The 18,916-nt window shown below is 40.9% G+C and overlaps 1 protein-coding gene across 2 annotated transcripts in view; it reads left to right on the top strand.

Moving 5' to 3' along the window:
• Positions 1–18,916, top strand: part of MOV10L1 (Mov10 like RISC complex RNA helicase 1) — a 93,415-nt gene that overhangs the window by 37,286 nt on the left and 37,213 nt on the right. For both annotated transcript variants that reach the window (XM_056573722.1, XM_056573719.1), the window contains exons 3-10: positions 1,001–1,160; positions 1,350–1,462; positions 5,534–5,724; positions 11,176–11,313; positions 11,627–12,172; positions 13,514–13,714; positions 15,168–15,282; positions 18,090–18,267. In XM_056573722.1, coding sequence (XP_056429697.1) covers positions 1,001–1,160; positions 1,350–1,462; positions 5,534–5,724; positions 11,176–11,313; positions 11,627–12,172; positions 13,514–13,714; positions 15,168–15,282; positions 18,090–18,267 — 1,642 coding nt within the window. The remainder of the gene's footprint in view (positions 1–1,000; positions 1,161–1,349; positions 1,463–5,533; positions 5,725–11,175; positions 11,314–11,626; positions 12,173–13,513; positions 13,715–15,167; positions 15,283–18,089; positions 18,268–18,916) is intronic.

Genomic DNA, 18,916 nt, shown 5'->3' on the forward strand with positions numbered 1-18,916 from the left:
GTAGGAGCGGTGACCGGATCACTGAAAAAGATGACGCGCCGCCAGTCACTCACCAGGCCCCAGCAGGCATGCGTCCTCCTGCGATGGTCCTGCGGTCCTCCTGGTCCTCCTGCGTCTCTATGGTCGCAGGATGACGTCACTGACGTCCCGTGCGTACAACCATAGAGGCGGAGAAGTGGAGGAGGACCGCAGGAGGACGTGCGCTGGTCGGGGAATGGTGAGTTACCGGCAGACATCCTATGTCCCGAAAAGATCTTTCAGGACACAGGGATGTCCGGCATAGGAAAAGCTATGATTATCTGCTCCCGTGATACTAAAAACCAGGGTGCCTCCAGCTGTTGTGTAACTACAATTACCAGCATGCCCGGACCGGCAAAGGCTGTCCGGGCATGCTGGGAGTTGTAGTTCCACAACAGCTGGAGACACCCTGGTTTGTAGTATCAGTAATTAGTTTTTATCTGCTCTGGAGCCGGCCCAGGCAGATAGTCAGTCATAAGTTTTCCTATCCCGGACCCCAATACCCGGCGTATAAGACGACCCCCGACTTTTCCGAAAAAAGTCGGGGTTAAAGAGTCGTCTTATACACCGGAATATACGGTAAATAGCTAGCCTTGCTCATTGGAGACAGGAGTCAGCGTAGAGAGACTTCCTGGCTCCTTCACCTCTGCTGTTATTTGCCCACCACCTCATAAATATTCATGAGACCCCCTTTGCCTATGTGAGCGCAAAATGGGTGGGCATATGGGAGCAGAGGGGAATGAGGCAGGGATGCTGGGTATCCCGCCCCCTGCCTCTATTGCACAGAGCTGGCCTCCATTGCAGTTAGTGATTGGCTGAGTGGGCTGTTACTGCAGAGAAGAGCTGGTCTTGGAAGTAGACAGAAATATCGAGGACCAGATGACATCACAACAGGAGCCACGCCCTAAAAATATGTTAATTTAATTTTCTAGGGATGGAACAAAATTCCCTTCACTTTAACCAATAACTGTTTTTATTTTAGGTACAATGTATCTCTGGCAAGTGGGAAATGAACACCCCTGATAATAACAATGTGTTGGACCTTAACATAAGAGTTTTAATTGGGACAATTACATTTTGCAATAAAGATGGAGGAGAAATCAATCAGACAACGTTTTTTTCCATGTGTGATGTGTGTGAAGGTAATGTAATCCTCATAGTTTCTACTGTGCTTAGTTACAAGGGCAGATGAATAATTTGCTACTTATTATGTTTATCATTTTATTCCTAGATTTATCTACGGGATTGTTATTAAATACTTTTAGGTCTTATCAATGAAATATCTCATCTGATTAACTGTGTTTTATAATGCATTTTGTCTTTTCCCCCAGGATTTATCCCTTACAAAGGAGACTGGGTAAAAGCAGAGTATTACATTAATCCATCTACATGGAACAGTGAAGCAGTTTCAGTAAAGCCTCTGAGATGTAAACGAGTAGACCAGGTATATGTGTGTTAGGTTTTTCTTTTCTTTTTTCTCTTTCTAATATACTATTTTTATACTGGTGGTTGATTTGCACTTCATTTTCACTATAAAATCATGACAAATGTTTTCTAAACCACATTCACATGCAGCAGAGAGTCCATGCAGATTCTAATAAATGCTGTGCAGCTCCATTGATTTGTGCAAGACTATAGTTTTTAATGTACAAATTTTGCAGAAGTTGTGCAAGTCTATGGGACTTCTCCCAAATCTGTAAATTTAACGCTGTAGTTCCAGGCTAGAACGACTTGGATGACGGTGTGAAAATGTAAACGTATATCCTGCTGTTGGTGCCCTTGTGCAGCTCAGGTCCATTTAATTAAATGGAGCCAAGTTGTAATATCACACACATCCTGAGGACAGGTGTGGTGCTGTTTTTTGAAGAAATTAGCTTTGCTCTTCTATTCCTGGATATCCTCTTTATAGGGGTAGTCTTACCGCTGTCATAGCTTTTATTGTGGTGTTCCTCATTTTGATGAGAAGAATAGCGCAGTGAAAGATCCTCCAAACTACTCTCTATACCAGTGTTTCCTAACCTTTTTTGGCTCTGTTCACCCCTCAGAAACCTTTTTTTCTTCATGGGCTACCCCTACCAAATAATTTTCACCGAAAGACAAAAATAGCTAAAATAAGCAATACATAATACCTATGCTATGTGCAGCAAACTACAGATGACATCTTCTATGATCGGAGTCATTCATCTCCCCTTTTCTTCTTCATCTGACCCAGGCCATCATGACTATTTCTTCCAGCCACAACTCTTCACTGCAGAACCTATACCAACATATAAGGCTCTGCAGTTTTCCAGCATCTTCCTCCCCTTTTCTCCACCCATAGGGTTCCAAACAGTAATAGTTCTGTCATACGCACAGTAACTTAGGTGAGTTTAGGAGGAGTTGGTAGTTCCCCACCCCATTCCATCCTCACCATTGGGTAGATAGGTTGCACCAGTAGGTAGCTTTTCCCATTAGGTAGGTCCCCACCTGTAGGTAAGGCCCTCATAAGTAGCATGCCCCCTGTAGGTAGCTTTCACACCGTATGTAGGACCCTCCTGTTAGTAACTTGCCCTCTGTAGGTAGAACCCTTCTGTAGGTAGCTTGGTCCCTGTGAGTAGCTTGCCTCCTGTAAGTAGGACCCTCCTGTAGATAGTTTCCCCCCCCCCCCCTGTATGTAGGGCCCTATGGTTGGTAGCTTTCTTCCTGTAGGTAGCTTTCTCCCTTTAAATAGGACCCTCTTGTAAATAGCTTGCCCTCTGTATATTGTGCACTCCTAAAAGTAGCTTGCCACTGGAAATAGGGCAGTCCTGTAGATATCTTGCCCCATGGAAGTAGCTTTCCCACTGTATGTAGAACCCTCCTGTAAGTAGCTTGCCTCCCGTTGGTAGGTCCCTCTTGTATGTAGCTTTCCCTTGTATTCAGGACCCTCCTTTAAGGCTACTTTCACACTATCGTTCATAAATCCGTTATAAAACATCCGTTATATTCAATTCTATACTGATTTAACGGACGTTATATAACGGATGAATAAAACTATAACGTATGAATAGATTTCTAACGTCCGTTAATTAAACAGATAAATGTTTATCTGTTATTATCCATTAATACCTTATTATTAACGTCTGTTATATTCACCTTTGTTTGGCCTCTCCCTACCTGCACACCTTGCAACAGCTAAAGCTCCTCCTCCTATAATATAAAAGGGTATAAAAGGATGCCTCAATGATCCTGCCGCAGTCTGCATTTCAGCATTGAGAGGTTTGCTTTGCTTGCTATCAGACTTTTGGGGGGGGGGGGGGTGCACTACTCTGCCTCCTGGAGGGGGGAGGGTGCACTACTCTGCCTCCTGGAGGGGGAGGGGGTGCAGGAGGGTGCACTACTCTGCCTCCTGGAGGGGGGGGGGTACAGGAGGGTTCACTACTCTGCCTCCTGGAGGGGGGGGTGCAGGAGGGTGCACTGCTCTGGTTCTTGGGCTGTTAATAGAGCGCTGTTGAAGTGCTATCAGAGGTGCTATCAGGCGGATGGCGGCGGATGAATACGGACAGACTCCTGCTGTCTGACCAGGAAGTAGAGGAGGTGTGAGCACTACTCAACTTTCCCATGTGACTTCAGGAGTGTGAAGTCTCTACTGTGCATGCTCAGTAGCACTAACAGACGTTAAATTAACGGACAATAACGGGTGTATTTTGTAACGTCCGTTACGCCATAGGCTTCAATGTTAATAATTAATGGACGTTCAATGATCCGTTAATTATAAACGGGAAAAAAATACTGCATGTCCGTTCTATACTTCCGTTATAACTAGCGGACATTAGTTTAACGGAACAAAAAAGGTACAAACGGAAGATTAAAAAATCCCATAGACTTTAATGGGATTTATTAACGGAAGTTTAAGGATCCGTTATAAAAGACTTTATAACGGAATTTCATAACAGATCTTTAAACGGAAGAACTTTATAGTGTGAAAGCAGCCTAAGATAGCTTGGCCCATGTAGGTACATAGGTAGGACCTCCTTGTAGAAAGTTGGTCCAGGTAGAAACATAGGTAGGTAGGACTCCTTGTAGAAATATTGCCCTAGGTAGGGAAGACCCTCTTGTAAGAAGCCTGTCGTAAAGAGCTAGTAAGTAAGTTTGCTAAGTAGGCAGGTAGTTAGGTTGGTAGACATGTAGTTAGGTTGGAAGAAAGGCAGGTGGTTAGGTCAAAAAGAATGCCTACCCCAAACACTGGCAACTTACATGGGAGTAGAGCAGTCAGCAATTGGCTCCTCTCCAGTGGGATGCGTCCAACATCATGTGTGGTACCTGCTGCAGAGGCTTCCCGTCCGCCGTCCTGAATACGCTTAGTCCAGCGGGAAGCATCAGTGTCATTCCCACTAGATCAAGCATATACATGATGTCGGGTGCGAAGCGATCTATGTGCGAGTAATTTGAAAAGAAAAAACACCATTTTTTTTTTTTCCATCGGATTGTTTACCACCCCTGTCGGACCCTAAGGGCACCAGTTATGCTACGTCACCCCGGTTGGGAATCACTGCATTTAACTGAACCTTTAACTGTAATGTGAGATGTGTGTGATAATGTGTGTAATGTGGAGCCTTAAAAAGACGAAAACCCATTTTTTAAAATAATTTTTCAATGGATGCTAGAATTAAAAGCTGTTTCAATTCCAAAGCGAATTCAGAAATGTATGTTGTGTTTTCTGGTTATACAGTGTGCATGGAGGTATATAACTATTAGATTTTATGTCAAATGGTCAAAACTTGCTACGGTTTCTAGTGGTGCGTTGTATAACTGTCTAATCTGTATAAATCCTGACCTCTAGTGTCATGATTCAAATATTGCGTTCAACTCTGCACTTAACATTGAGACATAATATACTATGTTAAGACTTCTTAGTGAAGAACACAAACCAGGTCTGTACAGATTTTATGAATGTAAGAAACTTTTCATTCACTTAATCAGCAAACAATTAACTTATCCTAGTTCTATGGCTTGTTTCTAAACTGCAGCATTTAAGAGTAAATCAGTGGTTCTTATTAATAAGGGAGTCTGTCAGGATTTCATGCTACCTGCAGTTCAGGCAGCCTAAATTTTCTGACAGACTCCCTTTTAACACCCTTTTATGGAGAGAACAAAACACAAATGTAATTCTCATTAAAAGTATGTATGTATGTATGTGAAAGTGCCCTTAAAGGGGTACTCAACCCCTAGACATCTTATCCCTATCCAAAGGATAGGGGATAAGATGTCTGATCGCGGGGGTCCCTCCGCTGGGACAGGTGGGTGCTGCGTGCTATATTGCGGGGGTCCCCAGCGGCGGGACCCCCGCGATCAGACATCTTATCCCCTATCCTTTGGATAGGGGATAAGATGTCTAGGGGTGGAGTACCCCTTTAACATCAGATCAGGAGGTGTCACTTGCTTTTGTACTTGAACGCCTTGTAGCAAAGATTTGATGGCAGTATTGTGAACACGATACATATATACGTGTGCAAAATTCACTTTAATGTTTTACTTTTCTCTTTTGGGTTTCCAGGTGAAAATCTCTGCTTTCTATGGGATGAGTGGTGTAATTGATGACAGTATATTCTTCACCATGGATTCTGTAAGACTACCGGAAGGCTACAAACCTCAGCGCAATGACCTGGTTAATGCAGTAGTAGTAGAAAGTAACCAGTCCTGTTATGTGTGGAGGGCACTTTGCATAGCACCATCTAACAAAAATGGGTAAATAACTCTAAAATACTGAAATTCTTGTTGAACAGCTTTCTTGGTTTTGATGAGTCTACGTCTAGCAGGTATGTCAAGTAATAGACAAAAAGAGATTTATAAGATATGATCAGTTATAGACCTACACACATTTCCAGACAATGAGACTATTCTAAGAGCCAGTTAAGAAAACAAAAATTAGATCACCTCTAAACATCGTAGAAAAATACATGTGTAAATTGGTGGTCTTGCTCCCGGGACTGTTTCTGGTCCACTAGTGTAAATTGTATATGAAATGAAGGCACATTTACTAGGTTTTTGTTTTTAATGCATTTTTTCCCCCTAAAAAATTACTGTTCAAGACAAAAATGGCTCATACAGTGATAGAAAAAAGAAGGGTACACCGTCTCAGAATCGTTAATTCTATAGTTTTATGTATCGGGATATGAGAAAAGAAGATACTGGTCCTTAAAAAGTCTTCAAATTAAGTAACTGCAGTTCCATATAATCGCCAACACACAATGGATTCCATTGCTTCTGCATTTTGGCCTAATTTTATTTTATTTTCTAAATTAATGCTATGGTAAAATCTTTGTTGTTTATCCTAAGTTTAGAGACCTTTTTATGGACCTATTTATTTATTTTTTGTCTGGATATGTTAAACAATAGAATTTAGAGATAGTGGACTTCTCTAGCACACCCTATAATTAATTAATTTATTATTTATATTATATATGTGTGTGTGTTATTCAAAATGTATAAACCTTGTGTATACTTTTGTGAAGTCCTATAACAGTTTTACAATAAACATAAGAAAGGAGAAACCAGGTTTCTATCTGACCAGTGACGTACATTTGTCAAGGATCGGGTAAGGGAGTATGATGAGGACTCAGGAGCTGAGCCCACTCAGGGGTTTTCCAGGCTAATATGAATGATGGCCTCTCCACAGGACAAGCCATCTGTCACTGATCGTCAGCATGCTGACACCAGAAACCCCCACCGATCGGCTCTACACAGTGAATGGGGGTAGAAGCATTTGCAAGATGGCTTTGTCCTCTGTGCAGTGTTGGCACCGTTTTACTGCAGCTCAGCTCCTCTTCTGGTGAATAGGAGCTGAACTGTGATGACCAGGCCCGGTCGCTTTCCGGTGAACAGAGCTAACTGTTTCCAGTCCCATTCACTGCGGGTGCCAAACAGCTGGTTAGCTTTAAAAGGCCCTTTTAATTACTGGTAGGACAGGTGGAACTTTGAATGAAGGTTACATTAAATAATTTAACTGGCAAACTGCATTTATAAGCTGAGGAAACCTCCCCCCATATTGTGTTTTTCTTTTTGTCCCGCTGCTGCATGGACAGGTGGTGTGATGGCTGGTCTCGGATGGGTCCCTTAAATGGGCACTGTCACCAACTTTATTTTTTGATATGTTGTAGTACTTATGTACTACAACATATCTCTAATATACTTTTATTTTTATTTTTTTTTCATTAAAAAGGTTTAATTTACATTTAAAAACCGGCCACTGAAAAAGGACTGATTTTGGAGTGGCAATCGGTCCTTTTTCAGTTAGGCTGCACTTGCTCCCTGCCTGTCAATGAGACAGGCGGGAGCGAGTGCATTGGCTCCCCGGCCACTGTCTGGGAGGCCACTCCTCCCGCACATCGCCGCCGCCACCTCGTTGCCGCCGCTGTCCCTGCACGCCCGCTGCCGGACTCTGCAGTAACTGCAAGTGTAATGAGGGAACGGGGTATGTTGGGGGGGGGGGGGGAGGAGGGAACGGGCTAGTGCCGTAGCGGGGGGGGGGGGGGGGAGGAGAACGGGCTAATAAAAAAAAAAAAAAGAAATAGGATGGTGGGAGCTACCCTTTAAGTCTTGGGCTCTGTGCTGTGTCCATGTGTTGATGGCATCCTGGTCTGTGCATGCCACCATGTTCCTGTAGTCCCATCACTAGAGGGTGCACGTGTATTTCCTGCCCCCTTTCTTGTTAAAGAGGTTATCCAGTAACAGAAAAAACTTTTTTTATTTTATTTTTTTGTTTTTGTAAAAACAGCACCATTCCTCTTTCCCAATTTGTGTGTAGTACTGCATCTCAGTAGCATTCACAACCTGTGAACAAGAAAAAAATTGGTCCCATGGGTCCCAGACAGAGGAAAGCACTGCCACCATATTATTCAAGAAGGCAGTAAGTGATTCCAGGGATCGGATCTCCTGTATGCGTGCAAGGAGATCATGCAGCGACAGGGGCAGTTCTCTTCCAGAACTTAGCAATTTAGGGGACAACAATATATGCAGGAGGAGCTTCATTTGCCTTTTTCCTAAGGGAGTTAGAGGACAGATGGAGAAGAGAGGGATCAAAGGGATCTAGAGGAACAGGGAGGGGTTGCAAAAACATCAGAGAGTAGGCGTTCAACCTCTGACCAAAACCCAGCAATCAGAGGGCAAGACCAAAAAAATATGATCGGTAGATCCAACATCTCTCCCACAAGGCCAGCATCATGGGGAGATGGCAGGATTCAGTTTATCGAGCAATTCTAGGGTGCGATACCAGCCAATCAACTGTTAATACTGGGTCTCCTTGTAGGCAGTACAAATAGAGGCCCGCTCCCACAAGATCTTCCATTGTGGCAGGGAAAGATTGGCGTTCAAAACCCTCCTCCCAGTGGCTCATGTACTTATGCAAAGGGGCAACATCCTCCACAGGAGAGTTCAAAATGGAGTAGAAGTCAGAAAGAATTGGGCCCTGCCCTACCTCAAGCCTCCACCTTTTTAGTTAAAACTTGTGCTGCTTGTTGGACATGAGCAGAGGGTTGAATTCTAGCATATAGCACAAAGGAGGAGATTTATCAAAACCTGTGTAGAGGAAAAGTTGCTGAGTTGCCCATAGCAACGAATCAGATCACTTCTTTAATTTTGAAAATGTCTCTGAAACAATGAAAGAAGCGATCTGATTGGTTGCTACGGGCAACTCAGCAACTTTCCCCCTGCACAGGTTTTGATAAATCTCCCCCAAAGTGTTTAATTCTAGTGTGTGGCACAAAGCTCCCTCACAATTTAACAATTTAATAAAAAATTATAATTTTTATAACAACAAAGTATACAAAGTTAGTATCTAGAATTGTACTGACTGTAGAATAAAGTTATGTCAGTTTTACTGTATAGTGAAATGAGAAAAATCCTTGCCCTGCATAATTGCACAGTTTTTCAACTATGCATTTTGACGTTTATAATACATTTAGTGGTAAAATGATTGATCCCACAAAAAATGTGTGCTCATCCCACAAAATATAAGCTCTATGATGACTGGCATGTTTTTGTCTGATAATCAACCCTCACCCCCCCCCCCCCCCCCTTCCCCACACAAAACTTCAACATAGGTATAATGGAGTCAAAGATTCAATACTTGGGGAAGGTTCACACTGCAGAATTTCTGAGTGGAATTTTACTTGGAAATTCTGCTGTAGAAGAATCCCATTGCTGGCAATGGTAATCTGCTGTACAGTGCACACTATGGAATGTCAGCGGGGGATGTTCCCAGCTTAAATTCTGCCACCAAAAGAATGAGCTTTCTAATTTTTTTAGGCAGAATCTGCGTTGCAGACATTGCTGCTTGTGAGTAAGTAAATAAACAATAAACAGGCTTATACCGTTACACTCTGCATCTAGCTGGATTAATTTAAGGAAATTTGTCACCAGTGTCACCTGCAGTAACCTGTCAGTACCGACAGTGCAGGTGACACTGATGACAATGGTATTTACCTTGTCCTGTTCCATGCCGGGGATCTCCGGTAATTTTCTCCGTTAAAGGGGTACTGTGGTGCATAACATCTTATTCCCTATCCTTTTGATAGGGAATAAGATGTTAGATCGCGGGGATCCCGCCGCTGGGGACCACCGCAATCGCCGGCGCGGCACCCTGGTCATCCAAGCATGGAGCGAACTCTGCTCCCTTCCGGTTGACTGGCGACTACAGCTGCTGCGCCCCCTCCATTCAGGTCTATGGGAGGAGGCGTGACAGCTACGTACTACCATCATAGACATGAATAGTGGGGGCGTGACGTCACAAACACTGGTGTTCTGGACACCTCTGCTGCCGGCCCGGAGATCGTGAGGGGTCCCCAGCGATCTAACATCTTATCCCCTATCCTTTTGATAGGAGATAAGATGTTTTGCACCGCCGTGCTTGGGGCACGGGTGGAGCTTAGTGATGTCACCGCTGCTGTTCTCTTTGCTGGGTCTAGAGCAGCAGCGGCTTGGGGCATGAGTGGAGCTTAGTAAAGTCACCGCTGCTGCTCTCTGCTGGGTCCCACTGCTAGAGAACAGCAGCGGTGCCGTTACTAAGCTCCGCCTGTGCCCCAGGTTGGGCTGAAGCTTACCGGAGAAGATTACCAGAGATCCCCTGCAGGAAACTGAACAAGGTGAGTACCGTTGTCATCAGTGTCACCTGCACTACCTGTCGGTACCAACAGGTTAGTGCAGGTGACACTGGTGAGACTTCCTTTTAATTTTTTTGTTACTGCAGTGCTGTTTTATGCCACGCTGGGCATGGAATTCATACATGGAGCAGTAAAGGCAAAGTGTGTGGTGAGCTTGGAGATTAGTTTTTATATACTTATGTCTCAGAAAACACAAACATTTCTGCCAAGCCCAATAGATCTTGGGCTACAAGTGTAATTTTTATGTAAACAACGAGTTTGAACAATCGTGTGATAATGAGCCTGAGCCCAAAACCTTTGTCTAGTCTCTTGCTGCATGCTATCTCTAATCATATCATTATTTCTGAATTGTGTATTTTTTCCGACCCTCTCAAAAACCTTTGGTAGAGCAGCAGTATACATGCCCCCATCTAACAGCTCCTCCTAGCGGTCAAGTGGAGGAACTCTGGCACCTCGTTCTGTTGGGTTGGGTTACAGTATTTGAGCCCCTCAATCATATATGAATCACTCATTCTGTACATCATAACAATCTTTTTAAAAGAAATGTGTGTTAAGCATGTATATGTACATGTAATGTATTGATAAAGGTACTTGACATTTTATGTAACTTTTAACCAAAAAATGTTGTTGTAGAAAGTTTTTTTTGTCTATTAAAATAAATTTCAGGGCATTTCCTTATTTAAGTAGAATATAAATGCAAAAAACTGATATGTTAAGGTATGTTCACAATACGGTATAAAATAGAAGTAGAAAATACATGTGTATGTCAGCGCATGTTTTTTTTAAAGGATTTTATTTAATTTTTTTTATTTGCCAGCATTTTTAAAGGTCCTTTGCACCCTAGTGCATTTACTCCTGTAAAAATTACACACATGTAAAATTAAATTACCTGTAAATTGTGCAGCATTTCCCCATGACATAAAAAAAAAAAAAAAAAAAGGGGGTATTTGAAGTACAGTATAGTAGTGTTTTACACTTCAAATTACAGATGCAGGACATTACATTAATTAAATAGCTGATTGTCAATATTATTTTGCAGAATGTCATCTGATACTGCATATTCAGACAGTCAGCATTCTGTTTTGATGATGAACAAAGGAGGCTTGGAAGTTTCCAGGATGACTAATTTTGGAATGATCAAGCAAGGACAGACAAAATCTTTAAACATTTCCATAGAGTAAGTAAATTCTGTAATTTAAAGGGGTATACCACAGGATTTGCCATAAATAAATGTCTCTTTTCATGCGAGTCCTTCGGATTGAGGGCTTCCCTGTTTCGGTCCAGCCTTTTTGCGGCCATTGAAGGTGGTCAGGAAGTTTTTGACTTTTAAGGAAATGCTGTTTATGTAACTTTTAATTGTTATGTGAACAGTGTAGCTCGCTGGGCTTCACCGTTCACGCAACTCCCATTTAAAGTTACAATGAATGCATAGAAAGTTGATCAGTAGGTACAACTTTACATCATATATTATTTTTATTTTTTTATTTTAGGAATAAAGGAAATGATGCTCATTCATTGGTCTCTTGCAAAGTAGCCGGTTTGGAAAAGGAGAATAAGTTCAAGTTTGAAACGTCTGCTCCTAAGTCAGATTTGAGAAAAATCTCCTCACAGTCCTCCAAATCTTTTTCATCCATGTGGAATGCATCCAGTTGTATTGATAATGAGAGATCTAATGTTTTGCTTTCTGTCTTGTCCAATGCTGATCATCTTAATGCTAGATTCTTCAATATGCCCTACTTAACTTCAGGTTACCGTTTGAAAAGTATGCCTGGTTCTGGTTCTTCTGTCAAAACCAAACCGCATTCTCCCACTAAGGATGCAGTAATGAGTCCTAAGCAGGGACTACCTGTAAAAGACAACCATTTGACAGAATTTAATGGGCATTTGAAACTAGGTTATTTTCCCACCTACAATGGATCAAGTGATTTGGATTTAAACAAAGTGGAAGCATGTGATTCTTCAAGTGCTGCCAATGATGAGGCATTGGTGATTCATCCTGGAGAGAGGATCTTCATCACAGTCACTTGTGAAGCAAGGTACTTTACATTTTTAGTGAAAAATTCTAATTATTTCACCCAGTTATATACAGTACGGTTTGTGGTTTTGTTTGAGTGAAGAGTGGTGGAATCCTGAACATTGTGTGTATGTGTACTAATTAGGGATCGACCGATTATCGGTTTGGCCGATATTATCGGCCGATATTCACGATTTTTTACATTATCGGTATCGTCAATTACCTTGCTGATATGCCGATAATGCACCGCCCCACGACCGCCGCTGCCCCATTGCCTCCCCCAGCCCCGGGCTGCAAAATAGCCAATAACTTATACCAGAATATTGGTATAAGTTATTGGCTATCGGCCTCAAAGTTAACATATTATCGGTATCTGTATCTGCCCTGAAAAATCTATATCGGTCGATCCTTAGTACTAATCAGCCATAACAATAAAACAGGTAAAGGAATAAACATTATCTTGTCACCTGTTGAGGGGTGGAATATTTTAAGAGGACTGGGTCGGACCTTCTCTAAAACAGGTCTTGTGGGGTGTTCCCAACTTTCAGTGGTTCATACCTACCAAAGGAGTTCAAGGAAGGGCATCTGGTGAACCAGTGATTGTGTCATGCGTGTTTGAAGGCTAATTGAAGAGTGTGAGAAGCAAAGGCTAGCTGTTCTACTCTGCCCCCACAGAATAGGTAATATACAGTAAATTGCAGTTGTTGCTGGTTATAATACAAAAGATACAATAGCAAAAAGAAAAGTTGAGCAGGCACTAACGTATGATGGGTTCCAGTTCACACTTGAAGGGAATCAGGCCAATGCAGGAGATAAGCATGTATGAACCACTTCAGATGAGGTGTTCTGTTATAAAGTGCAGTCTCTAATGTAGATAGAGAGGAGAATAAAACAACGGCATTCACCATCAGTAAAACTTAATTTTTTTGGATGCATATACAAAACTGCAGATGGGAGCTCCGCTGATTGCAAACTTTCCTGTCTCCACACAGCTCCCCGCTGCAGTTTTGTATATGCACAGAAGGAAATAAAGAGTCCCACTGATGGTTTGTGTTGTTGTTTCATTCTCTATACAAAATGCTATAATACAAAAGATGCCTGTCCACACAGCTCCCCGCTGCAGTTTTGTATATGCACAGAAGGAAATAAAGAGTCCCACTGATGGTTTGTGTTGTTGTTTCATTCTCTATACAAAATGCTATAATACAAAAGATGCCTGTCCACACAGCTTTCTTTATATGTGTTTGAATAGTTACAGAGTATTGATTATTGACTGAAGTTTTTTTTTTTTCAACTTTTTTTCTTCTACAAATAAATGGCATCCTGCCTCCTATCATACAAATGTCATTTTTGTCTATCTAAGAAATCCAGGCCGCTGCAGAGAACTTGTATTACTTTGTTTCCAAGATTTTGTTATTGGACGCTACATTGAAGCCACTGTTGAAAGTGAGGAAGAGTTATTACTGCTTCCATCTAAGGAATTTTCTTCCAGTGACAAGAAAAAATTAAGAGAAACAGAACAAAACACCAATAAGCCAGTAGTTCTGTTAGCACCACAGAAAAGGCAAGTATTGTATTTTATTAGAATTGTAACTACTACTAGATACCCCAGAAAGAGGAAAGTAAGAGACCTACAAAATAGTAAAGAAAGTGCTAGTTCATGAAAAAGTCAGACTAGCATTTAGGGAACTATTAGGGGTAAGAGAGAACCAATAAAAGGATAGTAAAACAGTAGAGAGAGAGTAAGACCATTGCTATAATACCGGGGTTCTCAGCGTGCCCCCCCCCCCCCCCAACATGCTTATGGGTTTGGAGAAATGCTGTGTATTTTTTGTGAGTATTTGCACACAGTACATCTGCAGCAGATCCCAGTACCAGCCAAATCGCCTCCACATTCATCAAAAAAATTAGCACAGAGATTGAACTGTGCTGTGTCAGTTTCCCTCATAGATTGGTTATGGAATTTCCACATTGAGTTCAATGGGAAGTCAAAACCCTCAGAGATATAACTGTTGTATATATTTGCTGTAGAAATTACGCAAATCTGACCTGTGTGGACATACACTAAGAATTAGGTATTTATACGTCATATACCTGTGGTTATCAGCTACAATGCTGCATTTGTGTGTGATCTTTAGTTGAGTTTATATATCAGGACACATTGGGGGACATTTATTAATGTTGGTGTAAGGTTGTAAAGATGTTACCCCTGTTTACTTGGTGTATTGTTTGCACAGTTGCCCAAATTTACCAAAAAAGTGCACGGAACTTGATAAATTTTGCACATTTATAGAAAGCAGTGAGCTGCAGAGATTGGTTTAAGCTTTGTGTTCTGGCATCTGACACTTTTATGTGTGTCCTATTAGGTGGTGTAAGTTTGCGCAAAAGTTGTGTGCAAAACAATAAATTGCCAAACATGATAACTTCATGTCCACTGCATAAAGTGCTCTACAGTGCCCCAAACAATACACTGCTTTAAAAAATACACTGCTTTGCTAAAAAATGAACAAAAAAATGAACAAAACGGCAACTGTGCAAAATTTTACGCCTAAAATACACAAAAGAACGGACATTGATAAATGTCCCCGTTCACTCTTGCCTTCTCAATATGTTGCTCATTGGCTTTTCTGCTGTATCTTAGTGGAACTCAATTACCACCACAAAAAAAAAAAATGCCATCTTTTTGCATAATTCAATTTTTATTAATTGTGAATCATGATGAACATGCATATACTGTATTATAATAAAGGCATGCATGTTTTGTATAAAGTAGAAGTAATATATAGCAATCATCCATTAATATTTAACAGACATAACAATCTGTCTGAGACAGAACTATCTGTTTTCCCCTTAGTAATCCTTAACAGCTCCGCTTTTAATTCTTTAATTGTTGTGGTAGAGTAAAAGCTGAGCTTTAATTGGTTACTTTGGGGAAATCGGAAAGTTTTTGTCTCAGACAGATTGATCAATCTGGGCCTCTATGAAGGAATTGTTAATCTATCTCTTAAAAATTCTAGACCATCTAGAAGACAGCTTCCAAGTTTTATTCCAATTTACTCTATACCAGAAAGGCTTAAGAAATGTGTGGAGCAAAATATGAATGTACTGGCAATAGAACCTTGTCTTGGTGAGGTAAGTATGACTAACTGCATTGTGAATATTAATAATGGGAAACGTTGCTAAGCAACATTGGCTAAAATCCTGCAACAAATTGTGCCAAGAAAGTGTTACATGGTTTGACAATTTTGTTATGTATCCTATTAACTTTTTACTCTATTTTTATAAGTTTTTAAAAGTGCATAAAAAGGGTAATGATTAAAAGGAGCCATAAAATGTGCCAGATTTATTGATTAAATCATTTATGGGGGAAATAATAGTTCGAAATACATCAGTCAAGAGGTGGTTTAAAGCGTTTGTATTTTTAAAAACGTATTTTTCCATGCTGAGAAATTTACGGATCTCTCAGCTGGCCTCAGGAGTGGAGCACAATGCCGTCCACTTCCCTGGCTAACAATTGCAGCATGTCTCAGGAGTGAGACCTTGTGCAATCAACAACTTTTATTTCCTCATGTCAAAAGTAGTTTTTTATGACAGTAACGATTTAAGTAAAAGTTTCTTGTTTATTTACAAAGTTGTGTATATTTAGAAATGTAAATCCGGAAAGTATTACTAAATCTGTTTTAAATGTTCTTAAGATTTTAATTTGGTGTTGTATTGACTCTGCCTTGAACTATATTTTGAATATTTTAATTCAGTATTCCATTACACTGTATGTACTTTATGCCTTATGTGGACTCTCAAATAACATACATTTTAGCACAGAAATGAATGTTTTACAAACCCCTCCCTCTTTATAGAGTTATTTTCATTACATTGATGCTACTACATTTTGGAGACTTAGCATGGTGCACAACAGGAACAGATGTGCATTACTTAGGCTCTGTACTTCAGCTCTGCTTTGTTGACTGATTTCTAAAACTTAGATGTGCTAAAATAAAAAAAAAAACAGAAGAAAAACAAATGCTTTCAGCCTCATGCTTTATAGTGAGGTTTTCAGAACAGGTATACTCTGCAATAAATGAAGTGGCCTACTACCTGCCTTGTCATTCCCTGGCAGCATTGGCCTGATTTATTTACAGACAGTGTTGTTCCTCCACGAATAAATGGTACTTATGGATAAAGGAAAGCCCAATTAACTGTAGTAGGATACTGTGTGCTGGGATTTCCTTCTTTTGTCAATGCCTGCTAAGGACCCAGCTTTCTCCTCATGTCAGTAGGATTGCCAATGTGAAACACTGTATGCCTGTTCAGCCAAATCTTCTATTTTCCTCGCAAAACAAGGCCCTGCTGCAAGGTACAGATGCCCTTTTCTGTCATTGTAGATAAGACACCAGCTTCATGCCGTGATGTTAATGTACCACTATTGTCCTCAATCCTTCTATGAGGCACTCCTAAAACATTGCAGGCAGCTCCTTGGGGACTTATCATTACAGGCTATGGTATTCCATTTAGTTATCATTTGGCTATCATTACAGACTTTGGTTTTCTAACTAGCCATGTGATGCAAACTGCAGAGCACAAATCTGTGTGACATTTTTGTGATATTCCAGAATACTCTTTGCAAGGCCTTGGGCATTTGCTGATTTGAAACTACCTACATGGCGTCCCCTTTCTTGCCTTTTACCCTCCCTTGTGTACTGTAAAGACTTTAGTATCGGGTACACTATAAATTTGGCCACTAAACGTCTCAAAGTCATCAACTTGCACTTCTACCACACAGCTAATGAGTGAATAGATTCCTTGTAATGGTTGCAGCAATTTTCAGGTCACTGCATGACCTTTATTGACTTTTTTTTTTTTTTTTGTTAGCTGAGATGGTGATGTTTGTCACTACAGCCCTAGCCTGTAGCTTTTGACATCTTCGTCTGAAGTTGATACCTGACTGTACCTCTACTTTTATTTTAATTTTTTTACTGATGTGCCAGTCTGCCATGCTAAAAATAAACATAGGTTTCTATTATTAGGTTATGCAAAGTTGACCAAATTTGCAGATACCTATATTCAACCATCTTTCCTTATTTTCATGATGTGCCCAATCCTGTCTTCCCTTGTTTACTGCTCGTTGCCTAGGCTACTGACTACCTTTCCACTCTGGAAGGTTAGGCTGATTACATTGCCCTTTCTGCATAGCTCTTCATGTATGCTGGCTCCCATGCCGCCCACCTCCTGCTTCAGAAAATTCATCACTGATGGTTTCAAACATAGATTGCAAACCCTGGAGCTGTGTATGATTTATGCAAATCCCTTGCACATTCAGGCTATCATACTGCTATTGGCCTGAACTGAAGAATGCATGATCGAGATTGAATGCGCATGAAGCTAAAGCTTGAGGTGTAAAAACCCTTAAAGGGTACCTCTCATCAAAAAAACTTTTGATATATTATAGATTAATATATGCAGAATAACTTCACAATTGCATGTTATTAAAAAATATGCTTCTTTCTATTTAATTTTCCATTTTGAAGAAATGACCACTAGGGGTCTCCCTACCAGTCCTGGCAGCAAGCATTTCAGACTATGCTGGAGTCTCAAACACTACGAGCTGCCAGTCTGCTTTGTTCACAAAGGAGAACACTCAGAGCTGCCAGCCTGCTTTGTTCACAGCCTGTTTGGCTGTGAACAAAGCAGGCTGGCAGCTCTGAGTGTTTAGGACTCCAGCATGAGTCAGAAATGCTTGCTGACAGGACTGATTGGGAAAAATACAATAGAAAGAAGCATATTTTTCATTAACATGCTATTGGAAAGTTATTCAACATTCATTAATCTAAAATATATAAAAAGTTTATTTGATGAGAGGTACCCTTTAACAAGATTAAAATGAAAAAAATACATTTACTGAATTTTTTATTGTATTTTTCTTTTTGTTTCTTAATGCACAGTTGCTTACACTGTCAAATTATCAAAGGAAAATGTCAACTTTACTTTGGCTTGAGGATATCCACAATGAATTAGAAATGAAAGAGTTAAGCCTGAGTGCTGTTTGCTTACAGAAGCGTGGTGGTTTTTTGGTACTGGAAGTGCCTGGTATCATAGAAGGAAGACCCTCCCTATATCCGGGTAAGTGACTGTAAATGGCTTTAATGTTACCTTTAGAGGGTAACTTATGCTTCATTCATCAAGGTGCTGTGTGGGTAGTTTACCTGGTGTACAGTCTGGCTAGGGTTACACTACAACTGTTGGTTTTCTGCAAGTCATGGCTTGGTATAGGTGTGGCATTCTGTAACTTTAGGTGACTTTGACCGCTTCTGTCATTTTTGTGATAGTTGCAAGGTCGCCCACAACCTTGTTTCCAACAGATAAACATTAAGGTCACATTGTGTTGGTAACACACCTTGAGTAACTGCGTACCCCTATGGGTAATGGATCATTTTGATGGATCCTATTTATGTGGCCAGAATGAACTTTCTTCCCTTGTTAAGCATAAGTATAGTTGATGAAATAGGTAAGTTGGGAAGCAGCACAATACGGTCAGACTATTTCATTGCAATGCCAGAGTATAGTCTATGGGTGTCACTTACAGATCTCCACACTCTTGTAACAAAAATTATTAACATTAGGTGTTGGATATAGCTTATCTCCCCCCATTTACAATGATATCTGCACAGGCCACAGGTCATGCCTAGAACACTTTCCCATAGTCAGTATGTCATCATCTGGCCCTGATTTCCTATGTCCATGTGGCTGCTGTGAAACATCTTTGTGAACT

Source organism: Hyla sarda, chromosome 4 (genome assembly GCF_029499605.1).
Source record: "Hyla sarda isolate aHylSar1 chromosome 4, aHylSar1.hap1, whole genome shotgun sequence".
Lineage (NCBI taxonomy): Eukaryota > Metazoa > Chordata > Amphibia > Anura > Hylidae > Hyla > Hyla sarda.